This window comes from Seriola lalandi, unplaced genomic scaffold, assembly GCF_002814215.2.
Source record: "Seriola lalandi dorsalis isolate HSWRI2012SDOR001 ecotype SW California unplaced genomic scaffold, Sedor1 jcf7180002054216, whole genome shotgun sequence".
Lineage (NCBI taxonomy): Eukaryota > Metazoa > Chordata > Actinopteri > Carangiformes > Carangidae > Seriola > Seriola lalandi.
Genome location: NW_019524769.1, coordinates 13,306 through 27,502, shown reverse-complemented (window position 1 = coordinate 27,502; position 14,197 = coordinate 13,306). Strand labels below are relative to the sequence as shown.

Here is a 14,197-nt window from a genome sequence, read left to right as displayed (position 1 = left end):
TTCATCCATTCTTTTTTACAGTTTGCAGTTTAGTCTGATGTACTGATAACCAGACCAGATGCTAAAATTCAAAGCTTTTGATGAAATGTTTTCTTGAAAACGTGATGTTAAAATGGCAGTTGATGAGTGTAGTTTAACTGACGTGTCTCATTTTGGCAGTTCAGAGAAAATCAGGAACTAACATGTGTGTTGTCCTGTCAGAGCCAAGCAGCAGGCCAAGATGGCAGAATACTGCAGGACCATCTTTGGAGACGCTCTGCTCATTGATCCACTGGAGAAATATCCGGTAAGACAGATCCTGTGTTATACTTCACTTTCAATATACTTTATACTTTATTAACATAAATACCATTTACAACTTTAGTCTGCATTACACGCATTGAGAGTGATTCTCACTGCCCTTGCTCAAAGAAGATTCACTACACACTAATGTCCTTTTACTCCACAGTCGTGGCGTTAACCAACTTACCACCATCAAATACGATCAAACTGCGTGTGATATGCAGATTGGCTTATGATCTTGATCCTTTTATACCAAAACACAACATGTGAAGCAAAGCGTTTCACCTCACAGCACAAAACAAAGTTCATGAAATAAAAGGCTCATCAAAACGACACCTGACCGATGACCCAGACTGAGTGTCGCGGCTCTGAGACAGTTTAATAGATACTTTAATTTGTACTGGTGACAGGGGATTGATGTTACATGTCATGATGTGACGGGACATATATGTTTCACTCTAGTGTTTAGAGCTTGGCTACACGGGCTAAATAGAGATTTGTGGGCACATGTACAAGATGTGCTGCTTTGTGTCTGAAGCAATTATATCTTTGTGTTTCAGGAGTCATCCTCCATGTGGGCGAGCGAGACGACTGTTAAACTAAACACAATCATTCACAGTTTTAAAAAAACAGCAAAGTTGTTGTTGATTTGGAATGAGTTTGGGTTGTGTTTATTTAGATTTATGAAACACTGTGGTTCTGTGAGTCCGGTGATGTCGCAGTATTAAATTTGGATAATATGTTGTGGCTGCTAGTCTACTGTGACCTTTATCACAGGGCCTCATGATTACTCACAGACCAAAACAAGTTGTTCCTCTGTCAGTCTGTGTTTTTTCTTTCATCCCTTGATCTCTTCTGTTCAAAGGTTTCTGATGTTCTTGTCACATTCCAGAGTTGCTGACCTGTCCCTGCTCAGCTCTCGCACCATTAAAGATCTACTTTATTTTTCCTCTTTTTCAAAATCTGTTTTCTACTGTATCTCCTACGTGGCTTTAGCTGGTCCCCGGTCAGGCTCTCCCATCACCTCAGGAGATGCTGGGGAAGATTCTCATTAAAAACAAGAAGAAGCACCACCACCACCGGCCCTCGAGTGGCGGCAGCATACGACGCAGAGAGCTGGAGGAGCAGTCGTCGCCCCACAACGGTAGGTTCAACTTCTCTGGTTGTAATAACTGGTAAAAATCAGCTTCTGTTTGGAGGAATGAAAATCTGTAAAGTTCGACTATATATAACTACTACACATCGATGTGCTGTGTTTGTTGTAGACTGTCCTCTGACAGACATTGAGGGGAGCCAGCTCCTGTCCAACGGGGAGGAGAAGCTAGCTGAAAGGATGGTCAAAGACTTGGAGCCTCGCAAATCCCTTGGTGGGTTGAAGAAGAAGAATGCACTGGATGGTTTACGGAGGCTGCAAGTGCACGGCTGATTTTGTATTATTTGTTTTTGTCACATCCATCCAGGAGGTGAGGGAGAAAGCGAGGAGGATGAGGAGGATGAACCAGTGACAGATCTGAAAAAGCCAAACACTGATGAGGTAAGATGCATCAGGAGCAGCACTGATAATGTTTGACTGGCTGATGGGCTGATTGATTGATCAGTAGTATATGCCTCCCTCAGGGTACAGCCAGCAGTGAGGTGAACGCCACCGAGGAGATGTCAACTCTCGTCAACTACATTGAACCTGTCAAATTCAAGAGCTTCGAGGTGGCAACCAGTAAGTGTGTGTGGGAGTGACGCAGAGAGAGACGGAGACCTTGCAGCCTTGTTAGCTTTAAATGACTCTCGTGTGGAGCTCATTAGTCGGACAGGTTGCCTGCATGGACTTGTTTGTGGTTAATGATCCATCTTGTCTCACATAAATGATCTTAATCAATCCCTGTACCTGTGTTGATCTCCACTCTTTCTTTTCTTCATTTTCTCTCTCCTCTCCCGTCCTCCAGAGAGGAAGAAGTTCTTTGAGATGTCGTCATTTGTGGAGACCAAAGGCATGGACACCCTGAAGAGCTCACCTATCGAGTTCGTCGAGTATCCTTGGAGGCTTGTGATTAATTGAGAACCTGAGGGATACAGCTTGTGTGTATGTGGATAATCAGGATGCAGGCTCTTGACCTCTTGAACTCTGACCTAAAAATCTGGAAAAGTGATGTTTGCCTTTTATCTACTGCAATTTCCAACTTGTAAGAAACCGCGTGGGCAGACACACGCCACCCTACATCTATGTGCAGCGCGATTCCTTAACAACACTCCTCTAGGTACAATAAGAACCAGCTGAGCCGAATCTACCCTAAAGGCACGAGGGTGGACAGCTCCAACTACATGCCTCAGCTCTTCTGGAACGTCGGTTGCCAGATGGTGGCGCTTAACTTTCAGACTCTTGGTAAGTCCTGTTATTTTATTCTCAGACAGCAAGGAACTAGACGGCCTCAGCAGTTTGGTGAACAGTGTAACTTTAAATATCCACAGGATCTTTTAAATGTTTGTGCTAAGTATAAATATTTCACTTGTCTGTGTTTTCCTTTTATATTTTCAGAACACTCCCACATTACATAAAATGATAAACAGACTTGTTCCACCGTGTTTCTCTTTCCACGTTTTCATTTTTAAATTGCTTTTAGATTAACTATCTGATTGAATTCCAAGACATAAACAGGGTCTTTATAATGAACAGTCTGGCTTTCTAAAGCTGGCAGATGCTGTGGTAAATAATGATAATATAAAGTCTCCTCAGCCTTATAAATAATTTAACACTCAGAGAGGCCAACTTAAAGCTTCTCAACTCATCTTTATCTCTCTAAATCCCTCCATTCCTCTTTTTTATTGGCGTTCTCGCACCGTCCTCTATCGTATTCTCATCCCTCTTTCTCCCCCTCTCTTCTTCATCCCTTCATTCCTCTCTCCCAGACCTTCCTATGCAGCTCAACGTGGGGGTGTTTGAGTACAACGGCCGCAGCGGCTACCTGCTGAAACCAGAGTTCATGAGGAGGACAGACAAACACTTTGACCCTTTTACGGAGAACATAGTGGACGGGATCGTCGCCAATACAGTCAAAATCAGGGTGAGAGCAAAGCGCGCTTGATGTGTGTAACTGTGTGTTTAAAGGGATCGTTTGGACGTTTGCAAAAGTTGCCATAATAAACATTTATCATTTAAATACCACCAGGTGATCTCAGGCCAGTTTCTGACAGACAAAAAGGTGGGCGTGTATGTGGAAGTGGACATATTCGGACTTCCCGCTGATACAAAGAGGAAGTACAGAACCAAAACATCCAATGGGAACTCTCTGGACCCCGTGTGGGATGATGAAATGTTTGTCTTCAATAAGGTAACTCTGTCTTTCTCACATCATTTTCTGTTGTTAAATGGACATAAATGTGGCGTGAACATTACCACCTCCCCCTACAGGTGGTCCTCCCCACCCTGGCCTCTCTGAGGATAGCAGTGTTTGAAGAAAACGGCAAGTTCATTGGCCACCGCATCCTCCCCGTGTCGGCTATTAGACCTGGTCAGTACACACACACAAACACTCATAAACACACTCATACTTTTAAGCATTTAGAGAGGTCCATTTTTTTTAAGTTGAAGAAGAACCAACCACTGATGCACTGCCTGTTAACACTCAGTGGAAACCTCCATTCATTTACATGCTGCTGTACCTAGTACCCAGCACCACTCTGCAGGAGTTATTCATTTATTTGTTTCTTCCTTCCTTCCAGGCTACCACTACATCAACCTGAAGACTGAGCTGAACCAGTCCCTGCTCCTGTCCTCCCTGCTGGTTTACACTGAGGCCCAGGACTACATCCCCAATGAACACCAGGGTAAGAACACCACATTAACAACAACACACGACCCACTCAGGCCGCTTTACGTAACTCAGTCTGGACTTACTGTAAACTTCCCACCATTACACAATAGTTTGGGAAATACTATTACTTTTATCTATCTATTTCAACTGCTTATCCGTTATGTTTTTTAATGTTTGATTATTTATTTATTTATTTAGTTTAAAAGTAATGGATAAACAGTTGAAATAATTTGCAGATTGGCTAAATGGAATCTTATGAAGCCAAGATCAATACCACGCTCATGTCTGTATGGTAAATATGAAACAGCCGGTTAGCTTAGCTTAGCACATAGACTGGGAACAGGGGGAAACGGCTAGCCTCTGTCCAGCAGTATTAACATTCACCTGCCAGTTCTTCTAAAGCTCATTAACACCATTAATCTACTTTGATTATTCGGCACATCTGTGTAAAAACAACAAGTTGCAGCCTCACCAACCAGCGCACTGCCATGAAAAGGCGAGCTGAAGGAGTCCCACACTTTCACTTTGCGATGTACTTGAATACTTGATGCTTGCTCTGACAGGCTCAAGGCTTCAATAGATGTGACTCTGGTCTTTACTAACACTGACAACTTGGTATGAAGTATGAACCTGATGGTATCCATGACATTAAGATACTATTTGTTTTGTTTTGTGTCTGTTTATTCTCAGAGTACGCAGAGGCTCTGACCAACCCCATTAAGCATATCAGTCAGCTGCACAAGAGAGAGACACAGCTGGCTGTTCTCCTCGAGGACAACAGTGAGGTGAGCCACATCTGTGACCCAAACGTTTCCCACACCCCCCCATTTTTGAAATATCTGTACCCCACTGAGTCAGTAGTTAGTTATTCACTATGCGTTGTCTGATGCTTTTGTTGCAGCATGTCCCCGACCAGCCCAACAATGGCGAGACCAAGAAAGAGAGTGACATCATTCCAGGAGTTCGACATCCCTCCCCCTTCCACAACCCCCCTCCCTACCCATTGGATGAAGCCAGTGAGATGAAATTAGCCCCACCAGGTAGACACATCCACAAGCTGCCACAAACATTGTCTTAATGTCTACGTGTAAGACGTGTGAATACTTTATGAATACCTACACCTGTCGTTTATCTGCATTAATCCTCACTTGTTATCCTAAATGAATACATAATCAGACACTTTGCAGTAACACTACTAGTTCATTTACTCTCTGACAGCACAGAAAACAGTCTGCTAGACTGTGTTAGTACTGTGTAAGACAACTCTCATCATCTGTTTTAGACTTGCAGTAGTGTGGTGGGTTGCCAGTTTGGTTACAGAGCAAGTTTAACAGTGAAAAAGTTGCTGCATTGTATGTCTGTCTCCCTCCCATGTGCAGTGTATTTGTACCAACCTGCTTCAAGGAGCTGCTAGCTAATGTAAAATGTCCATGTCTGTCATATTTTTAATGTAATGATTTTGTGCAGTGTGTGAAAACTATGAGCATTTTTTTTTTATATTTTTCACTAGAAACAAGTGACACAATATTCATCTCCCAAAATGTCAGGTTTTCATGAGGGATCTTAGTATTTCATTGAATTTTTTTAAATGTTCCTTCATTCATTTCATGCATACTGTCTGTGTGCTTATCCTACTGTATGTATTTGTGTGTGTGTGCGTGTGTGTGTGCGTGTGTGTAGCACAAAGTCAGAAGGAGGACCTAATAGCCACTGTTCTGACAGGTAAGGTCCCAGCGCATCTGTTTCCACACAGAAATGAGTGAAATGACTTGTGCGTCACATACAGTGTCGAGCTGCATGTAGAAAATGTCTTCTGTCATTCTTTTAAGTGGCTGGTTGACCTGAAGATTTGCACTGGCGATTTGCTATAATTCTGTCTGTGTGTGTGTGTCTGTCCCTCAGACGTCCAGGTCCACTCTATAGAGGAGCTGAAGCAGCAGAAGAGCTATATGAAGCTGCTGAAGAAACAGAGCAAAGAGCTCAAAGACATGCGCAAGAAACACCTCAAGAAGGTAGACACACACACACACACACACACACACACACACCCACAATATATGTCTAACAGAACGGAAACACTGATATTTAAAGCCATATATATTATATTATTATATATATTTAATTTTTCACTCCTTGCTTCAGATACAGAAAAATCACTTTCTTTTGCTTGTGTGCCGCAAAACAAATTTGTGTGTGTGTGTGTGTGTGTGTGTGTGTGTGTGTGTGTGTGTGTGTGTGTGTGTGTGTGTGTGTACACACAGGTGTGGCAGCTGAGTAAGGAGCAGAAGAATCGGAGTAGCCAGCTTCAATCTGACTCCCAGAGGAGACGCAGTAGGATGGAGAAACATCTCAAACTAAGCATCAAGAAAAAGTAAGGATGGATGGATATATGGGGAGTATAAATAAATGTAAATATCAATTAATGCGGGAGGAGGAAACGAGGAAAACTAATCTTATAAAATACCTGGATAGAATGATGATGATGGAAATAGGTAGACTAAGGTAATAGACTTCAGAAGAGGAAGAAAAAGCTGATGACAGAGGGCGAAAAGGTCTCTTAAATACACACTTGTGTTGAAGTTGCACCTGGCCTAATTATCTGTGTCATTGTGTGTGTGTGTGTGTGTGTGCGTGTGTGTGTGCTCAGCGAGCCCCAGGAGCCGGTGCAGCGCGAGCTGACAGCATTGGATCAGGAGCTGGAGAAGCAGACGGTCCAGCTGAGGGAATGGCAGATGCAAGAGCTGCTGAAACTTCGACAAGAGCTTCACTCACTGGAGAGAGAGAAGCAACAAACACACCTACAAGAGGTAACAACAACGCACACCCCAGTCTTTGCACACTTATGCACAGTCAAGGTGACACTTGGAACAACATTTGGCTTCCTCCTTTGAATTCTTAAATACACACACAACACACACACGCACACACACACACAAACACACACAAACATTAACACAGAGTTCATCTCTAAGTGATCTCCAAGAAACTTTGTGGGACCTCCGTACATCTGCACAGTGATTCTCTGACAGGTGGTCGTCTGCTGTGGTGTGTTTTTAGGCCTTCCAGAAGTTAAAGGAGACGGCCTATGAATGCCAAGCAGTTCAGCTGAAGAAGCTCAAGGAACTGTGTGAGAAGTAAGTGTGGCTGTTTCACCTTGCAATAGTTTGGAGAAGAGGAACTTGGACCCCAAAATGACTTTCTGCATTAGTTTATGTCACAGTGACGGTTCTATAGATTTTAAAACGGCCTTTGTCCCTTTTTTCCCAGACATTGAATTCACCACAAGCATCTGGGTTTTTTCAATAACATCTACAAAAATATAAAATGTTTCTCTAAATCTTGCTCTTTCTTTGGATGTAATGGTGATGTGTAACTGCATCTGCAGGGAGAAGAAAGAGCTCCAGAAGATCCTGGACAGGAAGCGACAAAACAGCATCAGCGAAGCCAAGACCCGCGACAAAGACAAGGCTGAAACGTAATAAACTCGTTTCTGTGTTCATGCACAGACGTTGATATGATTATTAGATATTTGGGCGGTCAGACCTTTTTTCTTCATCTTCCTGTCTCACTCTGTAGGGAGCTGAATGAGATCAACAGGAAACATATTCAAGATTCTGTCGCCTTAATCCGCGGGGTAAGAGTCCACATTAGCACATGCACTCTTATCACCAGCAGTCCTTGAGAATGTCCATTTATCTACTTTATAGTACATTTTTCTGCTGTTGTCATCAACTTTACTCCAATCTTCTCTCACATTATCTTCTTTTCCCTTCCTCTCTTACTTGCCTATCTTTTTGCCTCCTAATCCAATGTTGCCATCCTTCCTTCCCTCATCTGTATAATTTCTGTTTTTTTGCTGTTTTCACTTAAAACCCTCAATTCTTCTCTTCTTGCATTGTATTCCTTGTCCCTTATGTACTATCTTTTTCTTCTTCCCTGCTTTCCTCCTTCTTCCCCCACATTTTCATCAAATTTTCCTCCCATCCTCCCTTACCTCCTTCCCAAATCTTCCTCTCCTTTCACCTCTCTTTCCTCGCACCGCAGCTGGAGGAGGCTCAGAGCAGGAGACAGGAGAAGCTGATATTGAGGCAGCGGGAGTTGCTGCAGCACATAGACGAGGAACTTCCCCTGGTGAGGCAGCGCACACTGACTCACACACAAACTAACCCATTCAAGGGCAGAAACAGTTCTGTTGTACTCCACTCTGCCCTAAAGGAAAAACACACCACTGTTGCACTTACTGCTCTCTCTGTCAGCCAGCTGGAGCCACACCAAGCTAAAGCTAGCTGATGAGATAGCAACAGCCAGCCTCAGTAAAAAGTAAAACTAACTTTACTTTATGTATGTATGTATGTGTGTGTGTATGTATATATATATATATATATATATATGCTCGAAAAGGAGAAGTGAAAATTGGTACCACTCTCATGTCTGTACAATTATGTGTCTAACTCTTGGCAAGAAAACAAATGAAGTGAATTTCCTGAAATCGCCAACTGTTACTTGAACACTTGAACATTTCTTCATGTTTTCCTGGTGTTTCCTGTCCAGCTGAAGGCTCAGTTGGAGAAGGAACTGGAGGAAGAGCATCAGCGACTACCGGAAGAAATCTGCCAACACCTACAGTTGGAGCTCCAGAACAAAGGTCTCCGACAGGACGCCCTGTTCTCGCCCTTCTCCAATCACAGCAGCTCCAGCCCCAGCTCGGGGTCGGGCCCGCCGTCCAACTGCTCCACGCCCTCTTTCCCGTCAACGCCCAATCGGAGCACCTGGAACAGGAGCATGGACAATAGCATTGCCTCATTGGCTGATTCCACTTCCTCGTCCACTCCCGTCCTGTCAGAAGCAGAGATGTCGTTCAGTTAAAATTATTTCTTGTAAAAAGGAAAAAACATACATTCAACTGGGGTTTATAATGATTAATATGTGGGATAGTAATGATATAGATTATTTACTAATTTTATTCCTTTTTTTTATTACAGACTGTTTTGTTCATGTCTACAGAGCTATATTATTTTTTATTTTGCAGTTTTTGTCAGGTGACACATGATGATTTCATAAGAATCATAACCAAACATTTGTTTTTACATTTGTTTTTTTTACATTTTTTTGTCCTTTCATACCTTTTTCTTTGCATCTTTTTCATTTTGGTCTGGTCAGTAAGCTTTGGTACAGTCTTGTGACACCCCCAGCTTTCTGTTCACACCTACTTTCTGTTTGTAACAGCTTTATCCTCTTTTTTGATGCAAAGATTCAAACTGTAGGGAGATGAAGAGGGTCAGAAAAGGCCTTTGTCGAGGAAAGAAATATAATTCTCACGACAAATTTTTGATATTTTGTTTATAGCAACATTTGACCAGTGATTTTACTGTCTGTGCTACAATAAGTGCAATATATTCCACTTTCCACATGTATGTTCCAGAAATGAGCATCGAGAGGGAATATGGAGGAAAAGAGGACTCAATTGTTAACCTGATTTTAAAAAAGGTTTCAGATCTGAAGTTTTAACTGTAATGTCAGTAGCTGACCAGTAAGTGGTGCTGCAGCCTCACTGTTTTTTTTTTTTTTTTTTCCTGTTTGTGGTTTTTAGCTGCCCATTCATGTAGCCTGCTTATCTTCATATACTGCACCTCGACACACACACACACACACACACACACACACACACACACCTGCACCTGTCTCCAGGATTTGCATCATTGATTGGGATAAAGTTTCTGGCCTTTAACCTCCAGTCAGAATCCAATCAAGGTTGCAGAAGGGATGGTGAGCAGACATCCGTCTAGCTAGAAAACGTGTGTGTGTGTGTGTGTTTGTGTGTGTGTGTGTGTGTGTGTAGGTTTCAGTGTAAATGAGGAAGGGTTTAAGTGACATAACACACTCTTGATGCTCTATTTTGCACTGATTTAGCCATGGAAGATCTGCCTTCACACAACGACACAGACATACGAACAGACACGCACACAGTTTATTGGTTCAGAGGTCAAAAGCCTGTAAAATCCTCTTCCCATCCAATCTGCCTGATGTTTGAAAAGTAGAAAACACACAAACACAACCTTTAGGAAAGGACCTCAATCATTTCCCAAATATCTGTTTGTGTGTGTGGTTGTGCGTGTGTGTGGCCAGAAGTTAATCTCTTGATGAGACATCTGCTTTTAGTGGTTAAATGGAAACAGTCTACACACTGTGTGTGTGTGTGTGTGTGTGTGTGTGTGTGTGTGTGTGTGTGTGTGTGTGTGTGTGTGTGTCTCCATGCGTCCATGTGTGTTGGTGCAGATATTTTGCTACTTTGGCAGCCTACGGAGGGACACCACTGTAGGAGACAGTCTTCAGATGATGATGTACAGCTGCACTGTGACATTTTAATGTAAAAATGCCTTTTTAGTTTAAATCACCATTTGAAGAAAACACACCAGGGTTTTCCCTCCTCTTCTAATTGAAACACTGATTTACTCAATTTGAGAAATCATTATTGTGTATTTTTAGCTAAGTCTGCAGTTTTCTGATGCTTTAACTTCGCTGAAGTTTCAAAATCTAAAGCATTACCTCCTCTTGCCTTCATGTGTAGTTCAGTTCTCTGCTTTCCAGAATTGGCATCAGACAGGAACAGCTTACGTTTTATTTTACCTTTAAAACATCCCACACCGCATGTTAGATTGAAATACTGAATGTAGCATTTTGGTGCCCAAACTAAACGGTACTTTAATTTAAACAGCGTCTGCATCAAAGCTTCTTCGCTCTTTGTTTTCTTGCCGTTTTTTTTTTTTTTTTTAAACAGAAAAATGTTGATGTTTTTTTGTTCTTGTCTTGTCCACTTTGAGGGGTAAAATGTTGGCACTCTGTATGTTTATTCTGTGTATATGTTTAGCTGTACGTGAATTTTACTACTGACCACAAGTGCTGGAGAGACGGAGGACGGGAGAGGTTGAGGAAAGTCGAGAGCTGTAGTGAGTCCTTTCTCGTCCTCTCCTGTCTCCCTCCTTCGATGAGCACTGGCTGCCTGTCTGTCTGATTATCCCCCCTCACACACACACACACACACACACACATACACACATACACACATACACACACACACACGCGCACACACACACACACACACACGCCCATACACACCCACACCTTTGTAAACTATTATCTATTTAAATTGAATTTTAACAACTTTTTCTTTTGTGGTTATTTAATGTTGTGTTTATTGATGGATGAAGGTTCAGGCTGCTTTAACAGTTTGCAGAGTGTAAAAGGTTTTCGCCCTTGCAAGTTCAATGTGCATTTAGTATTTTGATGTGCCTGAAATCATCATGGAGATACATACAATACAACAGGGTATTTTAAGTTGGGCACCATAAGGAAAGAAGCTTGAATCCAATAACAATTATTAAATAGTTTAATTGGTCATTAAGAGGACAACAACGCCACCATACACTTGCTGGGTTCTGCACTTTCTTGAAATGAATACACTGACCTCTTGATTTCTGATGAAACAGCCATAGATTACCAGCCTGTTCACCTCTGGCTGTCCTGCTCCCACCGTGCCACGCTGCATACAGTATGTAAATGTTTTTGCTCACCTATCTCATTTTGGACACTAATGTATACACTGTGCTGCAGAGTCAGAGGATGAGCAGTGGACTCGGAGGTGAAACTGCCTCCAGTCTTCTCAAACCCAAAGGTTTATTTGCCAAAAAAAAGTCGACACATTCCTCACAGGCTGTCTGCGTTTAGGGTCGAGCTGGTCCAAGCCATTCCAGATCTAGTGGCAAGTATTCAAACTCACATATTCTGCTGTTTTTAAAGACGAGTTTGTTCGTTATTACCACGTACTTATTACCACAAGGGTTTTTTTTACTCTCATTTTTGAGGTGAAAGATCTTGTTTCATCTTTCAGTTTTAAATGTATTTTTAAATGCACTTGTACCACTAGTTGGTCACTAGAGGTCGAGTGCTTTTAGCAAGAGAGTCGTTGAGCGCATTTTAAATATTCAACAAGGCACAAGGAAGGTTTTTATTCTTTGCACTTTGAGCTTGGATTTTTTGGTTCTTGTTTCATTAGGGAAAGGTTTTTTTGATACTGGATGATGAGATAAATAGGATAAAACATCTTCGCCAAAACCTGTGGTAACCTCTCCATAAATTTAACTGTTTAACTAAACTACTAAGTACCCTACCCTTGTCCAATACAATAACTGCACCTATAGTACAGATAGCCAGTATAAGTGTTGTGTAGTGCATCAGTTTCAGACCATTTCCACAGGTGCTAATGTGATGAAAAGTCTGTTAGAAGACAAAAAGACGAACATGACCAACCTTTAGATAGTGTAATATATATATTGCATATGAAAAATACTCAAACCACATGTATTTCACATTTAAAAATGGCTTTTTCAAGTAACTCTTGACCTGTAGACTCTTACTCCACCATACAGGTATATATTCTTGGTTCTAGCTGTCAGTGGCTTTAAATGTAGACATACAGTCTTCGTAGGTCTGGAAAGAATAAAGGTGCCAGTACAGTTTACAGGTGGAACTGCTGGATATGTTCAGATGAACTGTATGTAGCCTACCAGAGGTACTTTGTGGTCACTTGGTGACGGTCTAATATTGTTTCATGTAAGTGGACTGCAATAACATTTTGGGAGTTTGACCTTTAAAATGACAGAACTGTTAATTAATATTAGACGTAAAACTGCACAAATCAATATCTCTATATTGATGATGGAACAAATGACTGTGTTATAATGAAAACCCCACAGAGAATTATCAACTTAATATGCAGACTTTGTCCTAATGAGTTGGTGGAGACCAAAACAGAGCTAAAAGATGAGTTACTATTCTGCTCACGTGTTGTGGCTGAAAACATGACTTCAAATGAATGCTAATGTCACTGTGTCTGTTGGATGTGGATATACAATATGCAATTGTTGCTGAGCAGGAAATATCACCGGGAAATTTGGAATAATAAGTTCTAGCTCTAGCATTACTTAAACTACATGCTAAATGGTTAGCATGTGCACTGATGTATTACTGTCCACCTGAGTTAATTCAAACTCCCAAAAGGTCAATATAGCCACTGAGGCAAAATTATTGGACATTAGCTTGTGAATCAATCTTTAATGATTTTCACTCCAAACCCATAACACTAATAAGGGCAGCTTTAGTTGTATTTCCTTGAGTGCATGTTCAGACGTTGGCCTGTGCTGCCATGGCACACAGAGAGAGGAGAGAGAAGTCGGTATGCTAACGCCGTTAGCTAGTTTCCTACCCACCAGAAGGAGCCTGGGGGTTGTTTCTTGTCAGCCATGAGCTTTAACCTCTGTTATTTCTGTCCTGTTTATGTTGAAAACACACATTTAAACAGCCACGCACAACATCATACTCTGACACAAACACAGCAGTGTACCATTAGACACCAGGCTCACTTCAGCATCATGCACACGAGCTCTCCTTGACTTTACTCTTATTAGACATTTGGTGTGACTAGTCTCCCCCGGGCCCACCCTGAGGCCTCTGGCTGTCATGTCTTCTCTCCCTCTTTTTTCTCCCTCTTTCTTCCCCACTGTCCCATTTCCTTGCCTCCAGTTTCACCCAATAATGAGCCCATCTTTTACTGTTGGACTAGTTAAATAAATAAAAAGCAGCAGCCGTGTTTGTACACTTCAGATAGTGAAGACAGCATGCAATATACATTAGAAAAGGTATGTAGTGACATTTGTTGACACTGTATCTGTAGAATATATGATTGTTGGATACAAAGGGAATACTATACAATGATCCAGATGTAATATTTTATTGTTCCTTCATAATTAATATAAGTATATGAGTGAAAATTCAGTAATAAACTTCCAACATCCTCTTTCAGTGCTGAAACTGCTGTTTTTTGTTTTTTCTTTTGTGATGATGACAGTTTGTTAAGTAGATCTTCTACATCTTTATCTTCAGGTTTATTTGTCAGGACTGTGCTTTCTGGGTAATATGTTGTTTTTTTTTTTTAGAGTTTCAGACTTTTTGAGTGGTTATCTCCCATTCATTTGTAATGAAAAGTGTCTATTATTTAACACTTTTTGCTATGTAATGTGTTTTGAGTTAACTAAATTTGACAGACTAGGTTT

At 41.6% G+C, this 14,197-nt stretch overlaps 1 protein-coding gene across 2 annotated transcripts in view; it reads left to right on the top strand.

The window, feature by feature from the left end:
• plcb3 (phospholipase C, beta 3 (phosphatidylinositol-specific)) overlaps window positions 1–13,955 on the top strand; it is a 53,566-nt gene extending 39,611 nt beyond the window's left edge. Inside the window, exons 13-34 of one of the 2 annotated variants that reach the window (XM_023404091.2) lie at window positions 202–286; window positions 1,279–1,426; window positions 1,548–1,649; window positions 1,743–1,816; window positions 1,900–1,996; window positions 2,223–2,307; window positions 2,535–2,659; window positions 3,184–3,338; window positions 3,444–3,605; window positions 3,686–3,785; window positions 3,997–4,101; window positions 4,779–4,873; window positions 4,990–5,128; window positions 5,769–5,810; window positions 5,991–6,100; window positions 6,359–6,459; window positions 6,736–6,895; window positions 7,146–7,222; window positions 7,474–7,563; window positions 7,665–7,722; window positions 8,133–8,219; window positions 8,640–13,955. In XM_023404091.2, the coding sequence (XP_023259859.1) occupies window positions 202–286; window positions 1,279–1,426; window positions 1,548–1,649; window positions 1,743–1,816; window positions 1,900–1,996; window positions 2,223–2,307; window positions 2,535–2,659; window positions 3,184–3,338; window positions 3,444–3,605; window positions 3,686–3,785; window positions 3,997–4,101; window positions 4,779–4,873; window positions 4,990–5,128; window positions 5,769–5,810; window positions 5,991–6,100; window positions 6,359–6,459; window positions 6,736–6,895; window positions 7,146–7,222; window positions 7,474–7,563; window positions 7,665–7,722; window positions 8,133–8,219; window positions 8,640–8,954 (2,512 nt within the window). In that variant the 3' untranslated portion in view covers window positions 8,955–13,955. Of the gene's footprint in view, window positions 1–201; window positions 287–1,278; window positions 1,427–1,547; window positions 1,650–1,742; window positions 1,817–1,899; window positions 1,997–2,222; window positions 2,308–2,534; window positions 2,660–3,183; window positions 3,339–3,443; window positions 3,606–3,685; window positions 3,786–3,996; window positions 4,102–4,778; window positions 4,874–4,989; window positions 5,129–5,768; window positions 5,811–5,990; window positions 6,101–6,349; window positions 6,460–6,735; window positions 6,896–7,145; window positions 7,223–7,473; window positions 7,564–7,664; window positions 7,723–8,132; window positions 8,220–8,639 lie in introns of both variants that reach the window. The other variant, XM_023404090.2, reaches the window with a different exon arrangement.
• The last annotated feature ends 242 nt before the right edge of the window (window positions 13,956–14,197 follow it).